This window comes from Vipera ursinii, assembly GCF_947247035.1.
Source record: "Vipera ursinii genome assembly, chromosome: 4".
NCBI lineage: Eukaryota > Metazoa > Chordata > Lepidosauria > Squamata > Viperidae > Vipera > Vipera ursinii.
The window spans coordinates 22,726,015-22,745,392 of record NC_139514.1 but is presented as its reverse complement, the minus strand read 5'-3'; the positions used below and the strand labels follow the sequence as shown (position 1 = coordinate 22,745,392).

Sequence of the window (19,378 nt, the reverse complement as noted above, 5' to 3'; positions counted from 1 at the left end):
AAATGCACAAACGTTTTAGGTTTAATTATCCGTACCATTGAAATTTTAAAAGATGACAACTTAGGATTTCCCTCACCATGTATCCTCCGAAGGCAATATGGCAGATCATCTTTGCTATTTACAGCTTTGTAGCATGATGTTATGTACCCAAAGTTGCTTGTTTTCTGTATCCGATTGGGTGGTGGCAGTGGTTCTAAAGGGAAAAGGCTGTGGTAGCTGTCAACTTCTGTTGGGACAGCTAAACCAGTTTACAGAAATACATTAGACACTACTTAAAGTTATTAAGAAAACAGTTATTACAGGCACAGAGAAGATCAATTAGATACACACACTTTTTTAGAGGACTGTAGCAAAGTTAGAAGTTTAAAATGACAGTTTGATGCAAATCATATACACTCGGTTTATAATAAAGACATCTGTTTTAGGAAGAAGTCAAATATAAAGAACAATGTCCTACTGCAAATACTATGATCATGATTAGCTATTTTAAATAGAGGCAAAAAAGATATATGTGATCATTGTTAACCATAATCTAAAAGGGAAAGAAAAATAGCCAAAAAATCATCAGGGTTGTATAAAATAAAATTTTAGGACAGAATATTTGTGAAAACTTAAAATAAGCTTAAATTACCTTGCTTAACAGCAATAGCAATAGCGCTTAGATTTATGTACCACTTCACAGTGCTTTAGAACCCTCTCTAAGCAATTTACAGAGTTAGCATATTGCCCCCAAAAATCTGGGTCCTCATTTTCCAATCTTGGAATGATGGAAGATCAAGTCAACCTTGAGCTAGTCAGATTAATGACTTGCAGAACACTAATGTATTTAACCAGAACAGAAACCTCACTCTTATAAGTGCTATGTGCTTAGAGCTCAAAGCATTGTTAGAGACCCCACACACCCACTCTATGGTTTGTTTCTGTTGCTCCCCTCTGGAAGGATGTTTCGAAGTATTTCTAGCAGGAAATAATAATGACAAATATAATAGCTTTGTGCCCTATGCCATCCGTCTGGTAAACTCGCAAGATTTGTTTTTCTTGTAATGCGCATGTGTACATAAATAACCCGAACTAGATTGTTGTTTCTCTGTGTCATATATTATTATATCGGTATATGCATAATTCTGTATTTATTTATTTAATTTTTGTCATATTTATGTAGTGTATCTCGGAGGTGGTGACCCTTTGAGAGCTGAATGCAATGAAATTTCATTTTAATGTATGTAATGTCACATTCAAAGTGACAATAAAGTTATTATTCTATTCTATTCTATTCTATTCTATTCTATTCTATTCTATTCTATTCTATTCTATTCTATTCTATTCTATTCTATTCTATTCTATTCTATTCTATTCTATTCTATTCTATTCCATTCCATTCCATTCCATTCCATTCTTTCTACAGTCTCCTGCCTTACTCCATCCCCTGTCCCTTTCTAGATAATGGCAACGGTGCTGTCCTGTTCTTTAAATTCAAAAAGACCCAGCAGCGGCCACATAACTATACAGTCCCTGTATCTGCATGATTTGAAGCATTTTCTGCACTCCACAAGGGTTCAAGTCAGGCAGTTAACACACTGCATGCAAAAATGGAACTTTTTAACACAGCAATGGGCAACCTGTGGCTTTTGGTGCCAATTCTGTCAATGATATCATTTTTTTTTTGTTTTTAAGGTGAAAAACAGACAAGCTATAGTGCACACTCTAAAAAAGCCATATCCCAGAATCATGAAGTCCCCTCAACACCTACTCCAGCTCACATATAGTGTATCTACATCATTGCAGCTCTGCTCCTAAAGTGTTAAATGTCATAAAAAAGACTGTCATCCCTGCTTTATTGCTAGTTAGAGTACACTGTACTCTAATGTAGTATTATATAATATATAGTATGTGTATGTGTACGTGTGTGTGTGTATAATTTAGTAGAGTTATGAAGCTGAAAGCAAGCATAAATGCACTTCACCAATACAAGTAAAAATTCAGGATCTTTAATTACTTACCAGGCATGTCCGCTTGATCTATCTGAGCCATTGTAATTAAGTGTCTGTTGATCAGCTCCTATAAGCGAAACATTTTATACTCTTACAGATAAAGTGTAACATTTATGTTGTTTTTAAATGGAGTTGGGTTAAACTATAAAACATAAACTGATGCATTTTTTTGTTTTATTTGGTCTGGCTGCTTTACCAAAATCGAAAGCTTACCTAAAGTAAACTTCTTTGAGAACTATGAATTTTTGAATATGATTGTTGGATATATCCAATAGCCAAGTAATTCTTCTGGTTTAAGAACTGAGTCTACTTAGTCCTACCAAGAAACTTCTACATTGCTTTTCAGCAAGTATGTCTTACAATTAAAGGAAGTAATTCTTACAATTAAAATGGTCTTCCATCCCAGATTTTTCACACTGCGCTTTAATAGTAGCATTTTGCCCTAGCATTTTTTAGCTGTCTCTCACTATTCTCAAGCAATCGTTTTAGTCTTCTCAATGCTGAAGATTCACATTTAAACATAGCATGGGCATTAGACCAGTCCTCTATTTAATTCAGTCCAGATCATCACAAGGATATGTTTGCATCTATGTAAGGAAATAGATTATGGAGAAGAGGCTACTGCTTCATTTTTATAAGTAAAAAACATTCTAGTAATTTTTCCAGATATATTTACAAACCTGCACTTGACCTCAAATAACCATGACATAGCTTCTGACTTAAAAATGAAAAAGTGCTTCAAATCATGTGAGGGTGATCATGTAACATCTACCTGCAACTATTTAAGCCAAATGACACTTTTTCTCACAACTATAGAGGGCATCATGAAATTCCAGAAACGCATGCAGTTGCACAGCCTTACAAATAAATACTTTTTTACAATTCTTTCTAGCAAAAAAATCACTTATCAACCTCCACACATTACATTTATTAAACATGATATTCAAAAGAAGTATCTTATATCTTATCTTCCTATCAACTCGCTTGCTCAAACTTTCTAGTAGAGTTATGGTTTGCTTTCCTACAATTACACCACAACTTTGAGGCACGATCAGCTTCTTTTCTACAGTATTATATTGTTACATAAACGTTGGCCTATGAACTAAATGCAGACCTCAAGATTCTTTATACAACCTTCAAGGAATATAAAGGTAAAGGTAAAGGTTCCCCCGCACATGCGTGCTAGTCGTTTCCAACTCTAGGGGCCGGTGCTCATCTCCGTTTCAAAGCCGAAGAGCCAGCGCTTGTCCGAGGACGTCTCCGTGGTCATGTGGCCGGCATGACTAGACGCCAAAGGCGCACGGAACGCTGTTACCTTCCCACCGGAGTGGTCCCTATTTTTCTACTTGCGTTTTTACGTGCTTTCGAACTGCTAGGTTGGCAGAAGCTGGGACGAGTAACAGGCACTCACTCTGTTACGCGGCACTCGGGATTCGACCCGCCAAACTGCCGACCTTCCGATCGACAAGCTCAGCGTCCTAACCCACTGAACCACCGCGTCCCTTCAAGGAATATACGTTAGCTAAATTAGGTTTGTTTTCTAATAATCGACTATCTCAAGATAAAGGTGGCATATCATAGCAGAAGACAGGCAATGGAAGAGAGATGCACTGCTTAATTTGACAGTGGTTATAGCTGATACTACAATCAGATATGTACAGTTACTTTGTCAGATATATTGGTAGCCATACAAAGGTACTGGAGACTAAAACCTTGACAAGTATAGGTAGTCCTTGACTTAACAACAGTTCATTTAGTGACCGTTCAAAGTTCAATGGCACTGAAAACAGTGACTTATGACCACTTTTCACACTTACAACCACTGCAGCATCCCCATAGTCACCCGATCAAAATTTGGGTGTTTGGCAAGTGGTTCATATTTATTATGAAGGTTGCAGTGTCCCGGGGTCATGTAAACACCTTTTGTGACCTTCTGACAAGCTAAGTTAATGGGAAAACCAGATTCAACTAACAACCATGTTACTAACTTAACAACTGCAGTGATTCACTTAACAACTGTGACAAAAAAGATAGTAAAACGGGGCAAAACCCACTTGACAAATGTCCCATTAAGCCAGAGATCCCCAACCTTTTGAGCAGCAGGAGCTCGTTCCGTGGAGAGGTTTTTCTGTGGACCGGAGGGGGCGTGGTTTCATGTACAGCCTGCATCCCGCAGACCAGTTTCTAGCATGCCACTGCCTAGTGTCGGTCCACGGACCAGGGGCTGGGGACCCCTGCACTAAGCAACTTAAATTTTGGGCCCAACTATGGTTGATAAGTAGAGGATTGCCTGTATTTTATAAAATTTTTGTACCACTCATTTCACCTAAGTGACTCTTACTGAATACTCATTGTTTGAGAATTAATGACCAACACTACAATCCTATATAGGTTTACATTATTCTGTATGATAACTTGCTTGTATTTTATTTATGCTGTCATTCCATGGGAGTAACTAAATCCTGTCTGGGAATTTAGAATTAGATCCTCCTATACTTTTCTGTACACTGGGTAACAAGTTCCTGCAACAATTTTAGTCAGTTTTAATGGTTTCTGTTTCTTCGCATGTGAGTCCAGTGTTTATCAAGTTCTCTTTAAATAAAAATTTTTTAGCCAATTTTAATGGATCTGTCTCGCTTCTTCTTTCCTCCAGGTGGTATCCAACAAATGGCAGTCCTTGGGTAACAGGTATCCAGCAGATACAAAATGTCCACCAAAATATAACTTGCAATCCCTCACAATGTCTTGTTATATGAAAGAGACTTTTCCTAAAATCTCATTATTAGAAGGAAGATTTTGGTAACTGACAACGAAGATTTTTCATGAGCAATACAGGTAGAGCTTTTTTGCTATCACATGCATGATTTTTCCAAGTTTTGCTTGCATATATTGCTACTAAGACATTATTTAGACCAAACTGGATGCAGAGTTTGCAACATTGGCTATGTTTTTCTTCATGATTAATGTTGCTTCTCAGTGTCTCCGTCATTTCACAGTGCAACTTCCCTGATTGGCGAATTTCTGTAATTCCTAAATGGGTTTCTGTCCAACAACCAACTACATGCTCCCTTGGAGATTTCCAAATTGCATGACTTTCACACAGTTCTTATTTATCCCCAGGGTGATTTTACCAACCTCTATTTTCAAATTGCCAATCATGTCCTATGAACATTTCTGCCAGAAGTGCAATTTCACCTGCAAAATCCAAATCTTTAAGTCTTGAGTAATATTTTCACAGGATGCTTACATTTGACATACTCATAGACTTTCTCATTATGAAGTTTTCCATAAAAAGGACTGTTAAGCTTGTAAGCAGCCCTGAGTCTTTGGAGAAGGGCGGGATATAAATGGAATTAAAATAAATAAAAATAAATAAATAAAAATATGAATATGAAACCTTGCCAAAGCCCAGTATTAAGATTAAATAAATATGCAAGCCGCTATTAGTTCTCATACAGCACCTCCAGTTCAAATAGTGTACTTGTGAGTGTACTACACTTCCCACAATGCAGTATTTAGTTTTATAATTGCTGAATACAGCTTTTTACAAAATTTTAAAGGAAAAATTGTGCAGACATTTAGGAATAAAATCTATTACTTATTTTTATATTTTAAAAAGAATTTACCTGTCTGAGTTCATCAGCCATGAAGAAGGAAGGTGCATTAGCTTTTGGTTGCATATAAGCAACATGAGGTGCGGTTGGAGGGTAAATATGATAATTTGGGAATACCTATTGAAAGTCAATTAGGAAACAGACAACTTTCAGAAGTTGAAAAATTAATAGACCTTAAAAACCTTCTTAATACATTCAAGGAAGCACCTTAAACCCATGAGCTAAGAACACCGCTGAAGATGTTACCAAGCCTAGTAATGAAATGTTCGGAAACCGACCCACAAGCTTGGAGAATGAACCTTCATCCTTACACACGTGCTTCTTAGATACCATACAGTCTTTTATAGGCTTGAACTTATACTGAATAGCTAATTCTAGCAACATCCATTCCACAAAGGGTTCTAACATACCATTCATTCACTATACTTTGTCTAAATTAACTTGATTATTTCAGACTCCAAATCTCTTTTTTCTTATTAACATATCTCAGATTTGCTTAGTTTTTTGCTCTATTATTTGGAAAAAATAGTTATTTTTTTTTAAAAAATTAAAACTCATACCTTTTGCAACATAATTTTAATTAAAATGTTGATTCCACTTGTATTTTATACTGTAAAGTGAATCTCTTGCTAGAGAGGTTTTTATATATATATATGATAAAGGGATTAATTAACTAAAGGTTCTCTATTTCCAGTTCAGGTAAGCGTCAAATTTTCTCATAGAAGGATCTTTATTAATCACTTAACACTTCATAACATTTTGTTGTTAGCAGCTTTTCCAATTCTGTTTTGGACAAATCCTCTCATTCCAGACAACAAATCAAGTTCTTTAAGAAGCCAGCTATGCTTAACATATAAACGTCTTCTAGGCAAACCTGAGGCATCAGGTGGCCCTGTATTTAAAAAAAATAAACAGCTTACTTCCCTGTTAAAATTTCACTTAAGAGGATTTCTAATGAAAATACAGAAATACTTTCCATTCACTTTGATGACATCTAGCTACTAACATCTGTTCCAATTGGCAACAGCTCTTAAAAATTTCACTAAGATACCTTATCCCTTGACACCAGAGCTTTGCCACTGAGCTATAGCTTCTTCCCATCTGTTCTTGGGGGAAAGAACTGTACAAAAATTATAGCCTATGCAAAAAGATAAAAGGCTATTTTTGGAAGAAGCTATAATAACTGTTTACTATGATAACAATGGCTTACCGTGCCAAGAATTAATTCAAAGCAAACAGAGTTTATCATATCTAAGTACATGTAATACCTCCTTTATAAAATATGAAGAAGAGAAGAGATAATTTAAATATGAAGAAGGGACGTTTATTAGCAAATAAATACTGAAAAAACAGTAAACAATTTTTTGCGGACAAGTATCCTCACAACTGAAGCTACACCTTACCATTCCAGTTAGAGGTGCTGGAGTTGTGTCAGTATAGAAATAGGTTGTTCCACCCACAGTTTCTTTCTGAATCACATGGCCAGTTGTGGGGGGCTGTGAGACAGCATTAGTAACTGGTGTAGAGGCACTAGTGGGCACCATATAATTTGCTGGGTTTGGTGTATGACTTCTTCGTCTAGGAGCAGGAGATGTGTGAGGAGTGATTTTAGGAGAATGAAGGGGTGAAGATCCTGCTGACAGTGACATTCCTTGTGCAAATAAAAAGGGAAAAAAGACTTGCTGGTAAACCAGGAACATGTTCCAACATGAACTCTAAAACTTGAAAAATTATGAATTCTCTTACAGATCAGAAAAAAAGAACTTTGGAACAAGATAAATGAAAATGTCTCAAATCTCAACCTATATTCAGTATTCAAATAAAATTGTTAACATATATCATGTATGCTGATGGACATACCTTCAAGGTTGCATATTGAGATCAGTGCCTCAGCCTTACAATAAATCTAGTGATGTGCAAAACTCGCCAATTTAGGAACATTCCATTGCAGACAACTCCTTCCTCCAGATCATATAAAATTTCCTCCAAAATGAAAATAACCAGATTTGATATAGTCTGGAGGAAGAACAGAACATTCCAGCATTGTCTGAAGTGGATCATTCTGTCATGAGTAAGTTTTCTCATTCGCCATAGCACCCATAAGAAAATGAAATGTCTTTATTATAGGATATATGAAAAAGTGGGAAATATAATAAAGTTAAACAAATAAAAACTACCATAAGTTTACTGACCTCTGATGTTTTGTATTCAATATTATAAGGCATTGTCTTTAAGGAAAACAACTTGGCAGAACAATCATTTTTATGAATGAAATTCAGTTTCTATCTATAGTATCTACGACATTAAAAAAACCTCTGATCCTGCAGAAGAATTAGTGAAGAATGCTAAAGACAGGGACTGGCCATTTGTAAGCTTCCATAGCTTAGTATTGCCATAACCTGGATCTCTCTAACATTGTAACTAATCCCTTTAAATGATATTGTTTTAAAATAAACTCCTTTCCAAATACCAACATTTAGTTATTCATCTGACTCCTAGATTTTTTATCCTGTTTTTATTATTTTATAGTAACTCAAGGCAATGATCATACATAACTGTTATTTATTAAACACCTTTATATGACCACCCAACTTATAGTGACTCCAGACAATGTATAACAAATTCCACAACATAAAAATCCATAAAAAAACAACTAACCAACCAACCAACCAACCATCTATCTATCCTTTCTGTTCCTATTTTCCCTACAACAACAATCCTTGTTCTGAGGTGTTGGCCTGAAAAAGAATGGCTGGCTCAAAGTCACCCAGCTGGCATACTGCTGGGTGCTGAAACCAATTTTCAAAAAATTGTTTATGTTTATCTACAACTATAGATATCTACCTAGAACAACTACACAGGAACAGGGGTCTTAGCCCAGTAGGTCTCATGTGATTTCAAGTCCAATCTTATAAAAAGACAGCTAATTAGAAGCATAAATGGCCTGACCAAAGGAAAGAAAGTCTCTCTCTCCTTTGACGGCAATATAGGATGAAGGAACTAATCACAAGATTTGTTTCAAACCTCAGTTCAGTAATTTATTTTGGAATTATTTGAAATCTTCATACAACTTAGATCAGACATGTCAAACTCACGATGTCACGTGAACGTATCGGAGCTTTTTCCCCATTGCCGGCAATGGGGTGGGCGCTGTTTCCTCGTGATGTGTCCGGCCCGTGGGCCGGCAGTTTGACACCCCGACTTAGATTTTGAATCAGAATCTTGATTCAAACATTTGAAGCTTCCAAACGCCTATATTTTTAGTTATAAAATCTACAAAATTTTGGAAGGACAGTTGATAGAAATTTTGGTTGTGTAAAAAAAAATTTCAAGCTATTCTAACTTTAATATAAAAGTCAGGAACAGTGATGAGCATTTACTGTCAGAAAGAAAACAATATGAACATCAATGATTTTATAATCAAATATCCCAGAATCCTGACTTTTCATTGTTTTGCTCATGTATTATTTTGTAACCATATCTATACTTTTGTTCAGGTTTGTATCCCTGGCCACTCTTTAGTAGCCTTCATTACTTTAGGAAAATTTAATAACGTCTTTTTGGTGCCCAGAAAAAATAAATAATAGTCTATGCATAACTTACTAAAGCCAAATAATTACAAGAAACCTTTAAGAATTACTCTTATAACAAAGCAACTTGTATAAGGTGGCAAAGTGATTAGAATTACATGAAGTTACAATATGCATAGCCAAACTTATTGTATCAATGAGTTCCTAAGGCACAACAAGATAAATTAGTTACTACTACTTAGCAACTTACATGCTATATTATAATAAAAAGTATATTAATTACTCTACACTTACCTGGAGCTAATCCAGGATTTGCAGGATTTCCCATGGAAGGATGAGAGAACAAGGCTTGAGAGAAGGCAGAGATATTGGACTGTGACATATTACCAAGTCGGGAGTTTGATCCTCCTTTAGGAATAAACTCACTTGCAGTGGGATTTGGCGTCTGTTTAAAAATCAGGATATATTATATGTTAAATGTGAAGACATACTTGTCTACTAAATAATTCAGTGGAATTAAAACTACAAAATCTATTATTTCAAATTTCAGTAGACATTAATGCCAGGGTCCAAAGACTAAAATTATTCCAGTGAAGTTAATGTGGACTTTATATATTATTCCCCTTTTACTATAATTGTTCTCTAGCCATAACTTTTCAAAACTGTTCTTGGTTTGTAATATTATGTGACAAAGAAGAGAAGGAAAAAGAAGAAAACATTCAAATAAGGTAGGCATTTTTGTCCTAACTGAATCTCTTTCACCATAAGAAGCCTGTTGAAATACAGATCTCCATATAACTCTCTTTATAATTTAAGATCTGCAAATCTGCAATACACATGGGTCAATTATATTTGAACAATTGTCAGCTTTACTATTATGTGGATGGTAGCCTGTTTATATAAACAGATGATATTTTAGACAACTAGACTGTAGAATTATTTCAAAAAGCTTATTTTAGTTAGTTATTATAATATGATTTATGGTCAAAAGATCAGTTACATTACATTTTATAGATGATCTATAAAGAGAGGTAGTAAAACTTAAAGTAACATAAACTATAAAAGAGGTAGTAAAACTTAAAGCAACATAAACTATAAAAACTTAACATAATAGAACATAGCAATCAAGAGTATAAATTAAATAACAAGCAATTATATTCCCCCTTCAACATCAATCACTGTAAAACCCAGTTTGAATCTTGATGTGGTTATATAATTCAGTACCAAATGCTGGACGAATCAGAATAGCTCAACAAACATTCTTTGTATAGCTATAGCATGTTCAGCATGCAGTTATGAGTTTCTTGGCTAAAATACTATATTTAATAATACAACTATTAACATATTTAAAAAGGTAGAATGAATTATAATCATGTTAAAGTGTAATAACATATAGCAGAATACTAAATATTTATCTTTCTCATTTGCCTTCTTTTATCCAGGTTCAATACATGAGATTTCCCCCTGCCTTTTTTCATAAAAAAATAATTGTGCATTTCAGGCTATTATCAAATTATACTAAAATATCAATATTCTGACCCTTCATTCAGCAGGCTTCAGATACAATGGACAAAATTTATTTTGGACTTTACCTTCAAAGTATAATGTCTACTATTTTTGAAGCAGTGTGGACAAATTGTTGTTTTTTAAAATTTTGCTAATCTATATCATTTGCATAATAATACAATTTTGCAAATGACATAAATTTGCACAATGTAATTATGAAATTATGAAAATGATATAAAATTTATGCAAAAAAATCAAGTGCAAGTGACAGAAATTACATAAAGAATGTAAATTTGGATTTGATGTTCTTTCTTCCTCAAATGGACCATTAAGTTTAGATTCTCCTGTAAAGTTTTCTTAAGACATTTTAATTTATTATATGCTACTAAAACACTCCTGTTTGTCTATTTGTAACATTCAGCTTGGCAAAATTGTGCATCACAGGACAACAATTTTTCAATCAATGTACCTCAAAAATGAGCCAACTTAAAGATTATGTGTCAAAAATCTGGAACCCATGACTCCCATAGGACTGGCAGTGTTGTTTTACTGCTGCCATGGTCAGTGATCATCATTTTCACTGCACTTTGCCAGCTTTCCCCCAGGAAAGTCAATGGGGAAGCCAGCAGTCACACCTGCTCTCATGGCATTTTTGCCCATCCTTGCTCATTCTACTTCTGTTTAGGTAAAGAAATAGGTCTGAAAAGATGAGCCAACAGGTCATGGGTGGTCTAGTTGTTATTACTATTAAAATCGGTATATGTATATTTAAGGAAACTTAAATAACAAATTAACCAGAAAGTCACCACATGGCTGAGAAGTAACATAATTTAATAAAGTGCAGAAAAAGTCACAATAATGGAGGCCTTTGAGAGGAGGAGTCTGTATCACTGGGATATTCTTAAATTTTGTGATACCGCAATTGCAATACATGAATTTTTGTGGGGCTTTGTGAATAAAGCTAATGATTTCACTGAAGATAGGGGTGGGCAAGAAATAAATATGATACCTGTCAAAAGATATGTAGCTTTTGTCCTAATTGCCTTAGGGTTATTTTTTTATCAGGACCATCCTTAAATTAAGTGTCTTTAGCTATTCTCTTACTAACCAATAAAACCATCCTCAATTTGAAAACCTATACATTTAAAATAATGGATAAAAATACCGAACCTCTTTAATTAACATGTACACCTCATTCTTAAGATCATAGATATACTTGCTGGAAGTCACTAACCAAAAAGAAACTATCTGCCACCCAAAAGTATCACAAGTTTACTTATCTCTCAAAACTCATCCTAGCCTTTGCTCCCTTTTTCCTACAGCCTACCTCAAAAGGCAATGTGTTTTGACAGTACTATGACTTAAGAGCTGATCGAATAAAAACACACAAAACAAAACAAAAAAATCACTGCCCCCAGAGTTCCTGGTATGACCTTAGTTTAAAAAAAAACAATAATTTTGCTGTTCCTTCTATTAAATACAAATTAATAGCTGTTTACTTTTCTTCATGTTTAAAAAAATCTTGTCACATCAGAAATGTTATAGCACTTATTGTGCCATAATTTACAAGTTGCAACAGTTATTACAACCACTTCTTGAGCATTAGAGTTGCTTTATCAGCATCTCACTGATAAATGAATAATTAAATTATATAATATAAAATATAATAATTAATACAAGTTTTACAAGAATAATAGTCTACTCTATATCTTTACATGCATCATCTACCTTTGTAGGTGTATTGTCTTTGTATCTATTCCTCAAGAAACACAGCATTTTTATAGAAATCTGATCCAAATCCAATATTTTCCATTTCTGACACTTTGACATAACAAGATGGCACGATACGTTTCCCTATCAAAAAATTGGAAACTGGGAACCATCATATTTAGTTTTAATGAAGTGTCATGACACAAGCAACTGTTATTTTCAAATACAACAAATTTTGGAAACAATTGCTAATTGTCTACACATATGTACAAAGTAAAAGAGATAAAAATCCATCATTTAAAATGAAAACAGATCAAATATGAAACATGGAAAATATTATAAAATACTGTATGATAGAAACACACAAACCGCTGAATCAAGACCCAACTTACATCACATTTATAAAATTTTCCTGGTTTTATGAAATAATAATAATAATAATAATAATATAGTCCTCATCAATATAAAAGAAGATGGTTGACAAAAGTTATTCACATAGTGATTTCACTGTAATTTTTACATCTCATTTTCCAGAATTGGGATTGGACTAGATGACTTACGAAGTCCCTTCTGTTATTCTATTCTATTCTATTCTGTTCTGTTCTGTTCTGTTCTGTTCTGTTCTTAGGGCACAGCAGTATTAAGGCAACAAAAGAAGAACTTTTTCATCTTTTGCTTCTCTTATGACTCTCAAAACTCTTCTTTTGTTTCATTACATATTAAATTAGGTTCAGTTTACTTGCCACCCTTTTCTACCATATAAAGAAATCAAAAGAATGATAAAAAAATGGATGGCACACTTTCATAAAAAATGGGATAAAGAGAGACAGGCTTGTCTTCCAATGCCATAAACTTTCAATCTGCGTAATATGCACTGTACACCTTAGTCTTTGATAAGCTTACACTGCAGACCAACTACAGACTAGATGCTCTGACACCCAGTTATGAAAACCTTTGAAAGCTTAGTGCTGGCCCACCTGAAAATCATCACAGACCTGCTACTAGATTCATTGCAGTTTGCCTATCATGCAAATAGATTGGCAGATGATACTGTTAGCATGACATTGCACTACATCTTACAACATCTTGAATCCCCAAAGATCTATGCAAAGGTCCTATTTGTAGACTTCAGCTTGGCATTCAGTACCATCATTCCAGAAATTCTCACTCTAAACTGGCTTAGCTTGCTGTGCCAGGCCACACTTATAGGTGGATTATAAGCTTTCTGACATATAAAAAGCAGCAAGTGAAGCTAGGAAAAGTCAGATTGAATTAGCCCAGATGCCTCCCAGGGCTAAATGCTAACAATAATAATAAAGTTGGAAAGGATTTGGAGGTCATCTAGTCCAACCCACTGCTCAGGCAGGAAATCCTATACCATTTCAGAAAAACGGCTGTCCAGTCTCTTCTTGAAAACCTCCAGCGTTGGGCACTTCTGGTGGCAAGCTGTTCCACTGGATAATTGTTCTAACTGCCAGGAAGTTTCTCCTTAGTTCTGGGTTGATTCTTTCCTTGATTAGTTTCCATCTGTTGCTTCTTGTCCTGCTCTCAGGTGCTTTGGAAAATTGCTTCACTCCCTCTTCTTTGTGGCAGCCCCTGAGATATTGGAACACTGCTACCATGTCCCCCCTCGTCCTTTCTCTTCATTAAACTACACATACCCAATTCCAGCAACCGTGCCTTGTATGTTTTAGCCTCCAGTCCCCTAATCAACTTTGCTGCTCTTCTCTGCACTCTTTCTAGAGTCTCAACATCTTTTTTACATCGTGGTAACCAAAACTGGATGCAGTATTCCAAGTGTGGCCTTACCAAGGCATTGCAAAGTGGTATTAACACTTCACATGATCTTGATTCTATCCCTCTGTTAAGGCAGCTTAGCACTGTGTTGGCTTTTTTTGGCAGCTGCAGCACACTGCTGGCTCATGTTTAAGTGATTGTCCACTAGAACTCCAAGATCCCTCTCACAGTTACTACTACTGAGCAAGGTACCACCTATACTATACCTGTACATTTGGTTTTTCTTGCCTAAATGTACAACCTTACTTTTTCACCATTGAATTTTATTTTATTAGATAGCACCCAGTGTTCAAGTCTGTCCAGATCCTCCTGTATCTTAGGCCTATTGCTCTCTCCAATACACTTTTCTCTATATACCAGTGACTGCATCTCTAAGGTCCCTTTGTTAAAGTACTGAAGTTTGCCTTATCTGAGACAATGATGAGTCTGCATCATTCAAGATGTAAGGTTGAACTACAAATGGCCCTGTGATGCAGTTGGAACAACCTGGAGCTGAACACACTTAAAACTGTAGAGATGAAAGTGGATTTTAGGAGGAGCCCTCCTATTCTACCATTTCTTACTATATTAGGCAACACAGTACCAGTAGTAGAGACTTTTAAGTTTCTGGGTTCTATAAGCATCCAGGATTTGAAATGGACACCTAACATTAGAACCATCATTAAAAAGGCACAACAAAGAATGTTCTTCCTATGTCAATTCAGAAAGTTCAGACTGCCCAAGGAACTGTTGATACAATTGTACAGAGGAATTATTGAGTCTGTCATTTGTACTTCTATAACTGACTGATTTGGTACAGCAAACAGGACACGTACAGACTTCAATGGATAGTTGGGCCTGCAGAAAAAGCAATTGCAACCAGCCTGCTTTCTATTGAGGACCTGTATACTACATGAGCCAGAAAGAGGGCTGAGAAAACATCTATAGGTCAATCACATCCTGGACATAAACTGTTTCCACTCCTCCCCTCAGATTGCTACTCTAGGGCATTGCGTGCCAAAACAACTATACAGAGACAGTTTTTCCCCCGTGCCATCACTCTGCTAAACACCTAGTATTGTCTTATGTCTAAGAATATTTATCCATGTAGTATGGTTGAATTACTGTTATCCTTCTCATCTTTTCTACTATCTTCTCCTATTGGTATCTTATGATTATATTACTTTGTTGTTTTTATGTACACTGAAGCTTATACACTGGAGACAATCTCCTTATGTGTACAATCTCACTTGGCCAATAAAATATTCTTAAGTATTTAAACTTGCCGATGAGATGATTATATATGTCCTGTCATTAACATCCTTCCTTAAATTTTCTGCAGGTGTCTTAAATTAAAATGTGTTTGTGTGATATTAAAATTCATCTGGCTAACTGAAAACACATTATTTTTTTCCATATAAATCAACCCCCCTACCTGTGCTAGCATGATTGCCTCCTCCTCCTATCCATTGTTATCCCCATCTGCAATACTAATCAGTGACTAATACTACTACACTGAAAGACTTCAATTGATCAATAAGCTAATTTTTAATCATGAATACTAAAATAATTTCATTGGTTATCAAATGATTAATTCCTTTAAACACTGTTACTCTCTTTCAACTGTATTGACAGAAAGAGAGAATAACAATGTTTAAAAGAAAAAGACAGTATGACTGCAAAGGTGAGAAACAGAAATGTTAAATCTTTAATTTCTCTAAAACAAATATATCACAATTTGGGTATTGTATCTTTTCACATTCTATTAAGCAATGAATGAAAGAGTATTATTATACTGAAATACTGAACTGCAAGCCTGCATCTATGTATAAAAAAGACAACTTGGACTGCTTGACAGGAAAATAAGCATAACCTTCAATAGGCTAAATGTCTATGGAGATTCTTGATCATCCTAGTCATGGTTATCTTCAAAGTTACTTTTTCCAAAAGGCAACTGAACTTTCTTGGGGTTTTTTCTTTGAAAATGTTTTGCTCCTCACCCAAGAAGCTTCTTCAGTTCTTTGGAGGAGAAGTGAAACATTTTTAAAGAAAAAACCAAGAAAGTTTTGGAAAAAAACACCTTTGGGCTGATGTTTTTTTCTGTAAAATCATTTGAAGTCTTATAGCAATTAGTCCTTGCACGTGCAGAACAGATTCTCTGGACTGAGAGGTGTATCTTCAGAAAAGTAAGAAATGTGGTAAGACAAATAGAAAGCCATTCTTGCTTACTGAATAACAAAGTTCTAGTCCTATCAACATTTACAAACCAAAACTGTACAGCATTATCTACTGAACACAGGGTTAACTTCTTGAACTGAAAGGAGTGTATGTAGGTCAAGTCATTAACAACAAAAAATTTACCACACCCTCATTAAGCAACAATCTATATTAAAGTTTACCCTTGCGCTATAAAAAAAGCTGTAAGATCTATCCAAAACCAAAGTACTATTTTGCCTTCCTCCAAGTGATAAACAAGTGAATGGTGATATTGTTGTGTGTTATAACAATAGAAAGTACGTACGTGTGTGTGTGTGTGTGTGTGTGTGTGTGTGTGTGTGTGTGTGTGCTATTATTATATGATTGTTGTTATATGATGGCTGTTTCCAGAGGAGGCAGAGGAGGAGAGGACCTGGAGCTTATGGAGCGAAGGAACTGGATGAGGCTGTTGGCAGGCCCAGAGGAAGAGAGAGAGGCTTTTGGAGGAGTTGGTGGCAGCGGCAGCGTGCTCCAGGGGCGAAAAGAAGCAAGGCCTCTTTAAGGAAAAGGTGGAAGAGTCAGGATCAGAAAAAGGAATAAGGCAAGGTTGTCAGAATACAAGCTAACTTGAGGGCTAATCCACATGGAGCCCCATTTCCATCTGTCCTGTTTGCCATCGTTCACTCCCTAGAGACTAAAATGGACAATGTGAAATTTGAGCGGGCCACGAACAAGGAGTATATATCGGAGGTGGTGACCCTTTGAGAGCTGTATGCAACGAAATTTCATTTTGATGTATGCCGATTGGTATACATTCAAAGTGACAATAAAGTTATCATTATATTGTTATATTATAAAATATATGATAAATATTTTGTGTCTTGCAAAGCTAAGACTGAAATGTTCTAGATTCAAGAGGACAAACCTGCCTACTCATTATTACAGTGAAAATAATTCAGAGTTTTAGTCACTAAGTTCTCCTTTTCTGATATTCTGCTATTCCACTCTTCTGTTTGAAGAAAATATTGAAATATTAAATTAAAACTAAGATTCTTAAGGCCCTCCCAAGTCCCTCAAAAATCTCTCTTTTTTAAATGCAAAATAATATAACTGCTTTTGTGAAACATTAACTTGTTACTTAGTAGTTCTCCAGGCACAAAATGCATCCTTTTGTGACTGGAATTGCTACATACAATATTGCCAAAGTAATGCAGACTACTACCATTGAACTTCTTATTTACATGCTAATTTTGTACAATATTATATTCATAGTTTCTGATTTTACATGAGAGAGAAATTCATACCTTTTTTGTTCTGCTACAATAGCAATGGCACTTAGATTTATATACCGCTTCACAGTGCTTTACAAACCCTCTATAAGAGGTTTTACAGCCTATTGCCCCCAACAATCTGAGTCCTCAATTTACTGACCTCGGCAGGACAGAAGGCTGAGTCAACTTTGAGCCGTTCAGAATCGAACTCCTGAAGTGAGCAGTGAGTTAGCCTGCAGTACTGCATTTTCACCATTGCGCCACCATGACTCTTCTGCGTCTGCAGCAGCAGAATACCAATCTAGCCCCTCATGCATTAACTTTCAAGTATGATATTATTATACTTTTTGTTGTTGTTACCTTGGGAAAACAATGGTCTAGAAAGGCTGATAAGAGAAGAACATCTCAAAGGTTTCTTTTTTCTTTTATTAGCACTATCGTTAGTGCAATAAAAGTTACTGAAAGCAAAGCAGACATGAAAAACCGACCAATCCAGAAACAAAACTTTTAGAGAAATCTTAACAGTCCTGAATAGGTGAGTTTTGCACATCCCTATAAATCTATTAGGGACGCGGTGGCTCAGTGGGTTAGGACACTAAGCTTGTCGATCAGAAGGTCGGCAGTTTGGCGGGTCGAATCCCAAGTGCCGCGTAACAGAGTGAGCGCCTGTTACTCATCCCAGCTTCTGCCAACCTAGCAGTTCGAAAGCACATAAAAATGCAAGTAGAAAAATAGGGACCACTACGGTGGGAAGGTAACAGCGTTCCGTGCGCCTTTGGCGTCTAGTCATGCCGGCCACATGACCACAGAGACGTCCTCGGACAAACGCTGGCTCTTCGGCTTTGAAACGGAGATGAGCACCGGCCCCTAGAGTTAGAAACAACTAGCACACATGTGCGGGGGAACCTTTACCTTTACCTTTATAAATCTATTATACTGAGACAAAACTGAAACAGGATATTAAATTTGAAGAGTATTTGTTTCTCCATCCTTGCGATTGTGATTAAAAATACTTTGGCATTTTTCATGATTTCTCTTTTCTAAAGTCTTGATTTTTTTTTAAAAAAAAGGTTTTAGACTATTATAACTTACTAACCATTGTATATTAGTAGATATGAAGTATGTAATCTGTATAATTTATTGAGTTCTATTATAGTTTAGCTACTAATGATTGGAGACAGCAAAGAAACAAAGGGTGGACCTATACCATTTTGCACCTACCAGGATTCTGGCTTCTCCTCACAATAAGCCAGACAAGGACATCTAAAATAAACAGTATATTAACATTGTTTTATTAACATTCTTCCTAAATGAACATTAATTTTCACTAGAATATCATTTAATTTTAAAAAATGGCATGTGACTTCTAAGGGTTTTAAAATTATATTATTCTTACAATTCAAACTAAAGAGACACTAGTTCTTATTTGGTTTTGATCAAATTTCAATCCCACTGCATGTACCTGACCTCAGCATCTTCAAAAAATAAAGAGTACCCCAAATTAATTAAAGTGACTAGGAAAAAGTAATTTTACCTGTAAATTGTTTTCTGTGACTCTGTTCCACCAAACCATATTGACGGGTACTCCTGTTTTACACCTGTCAGCCAAGCAGCCAATAGTGTTCTTTGATTTCCGTGCCTTTGATCCCACCGGAACTATCCTCTCTTCCAGCATCCCCAGTCGATACTTTCTTGGCTATGGAAAAGAAGGAAAAAAACCAGGGCACTCCCAGTATCCCTTAGATATATATCTTTGGTTTGATTGGTGGAATAGGAAACAATTT

At 35.6% G+C, this 19,378-nt stretch overlaps 1 protein-coding gene across 10 annotated transcripts in view; it reads right to left on the bottom strand.

The window, feature by feature from the left end:
- Positions 1-19,378, bottom strand: part of PAN3 (poly(A) specific ribonuclease subunit PAN3) — a 77,972-nt gene that overhangs the window by 24,978 nt on the left and 33,616 nt on the right. For 9 of the 10 annotated variants that reach the window (XR_014492579.1, XR_014492580.1, XR_014492581.1 and 6 more), the window contains exons 5-10: positions 19,129-19,290; positions 9,430-9,580; positions 7,009-7,256; positions 5,618-5,722; positions 2,001-2,058; positions 77-238 (exon numbers count right to left, since the gene is read on the bottom strand). Coding sequence is in view for 4 of the 10 variants with exons in the window: in XM_083363098.1 (XP_083219224.1) it covers positions 77-238; positions 2,001-2,058; positions 5,618-5,722; positions 7,009-7,256; positions 9,430-9,580; positions 19,129-19,290 (886 nt within the window). In the remaining 6 variants the exon portion in view is untranslated. The remainder of the gene's footprint in view (positions 1-76; positions 239-2,000; positions 2,059-5,617; positions 5,723-7,008; positions 7,257-9,429; positions 9,581-19,128; positions 19,291-19,378) is intronic. The other variant, XM_083363097.1, reaches the window with a different exon arrangement.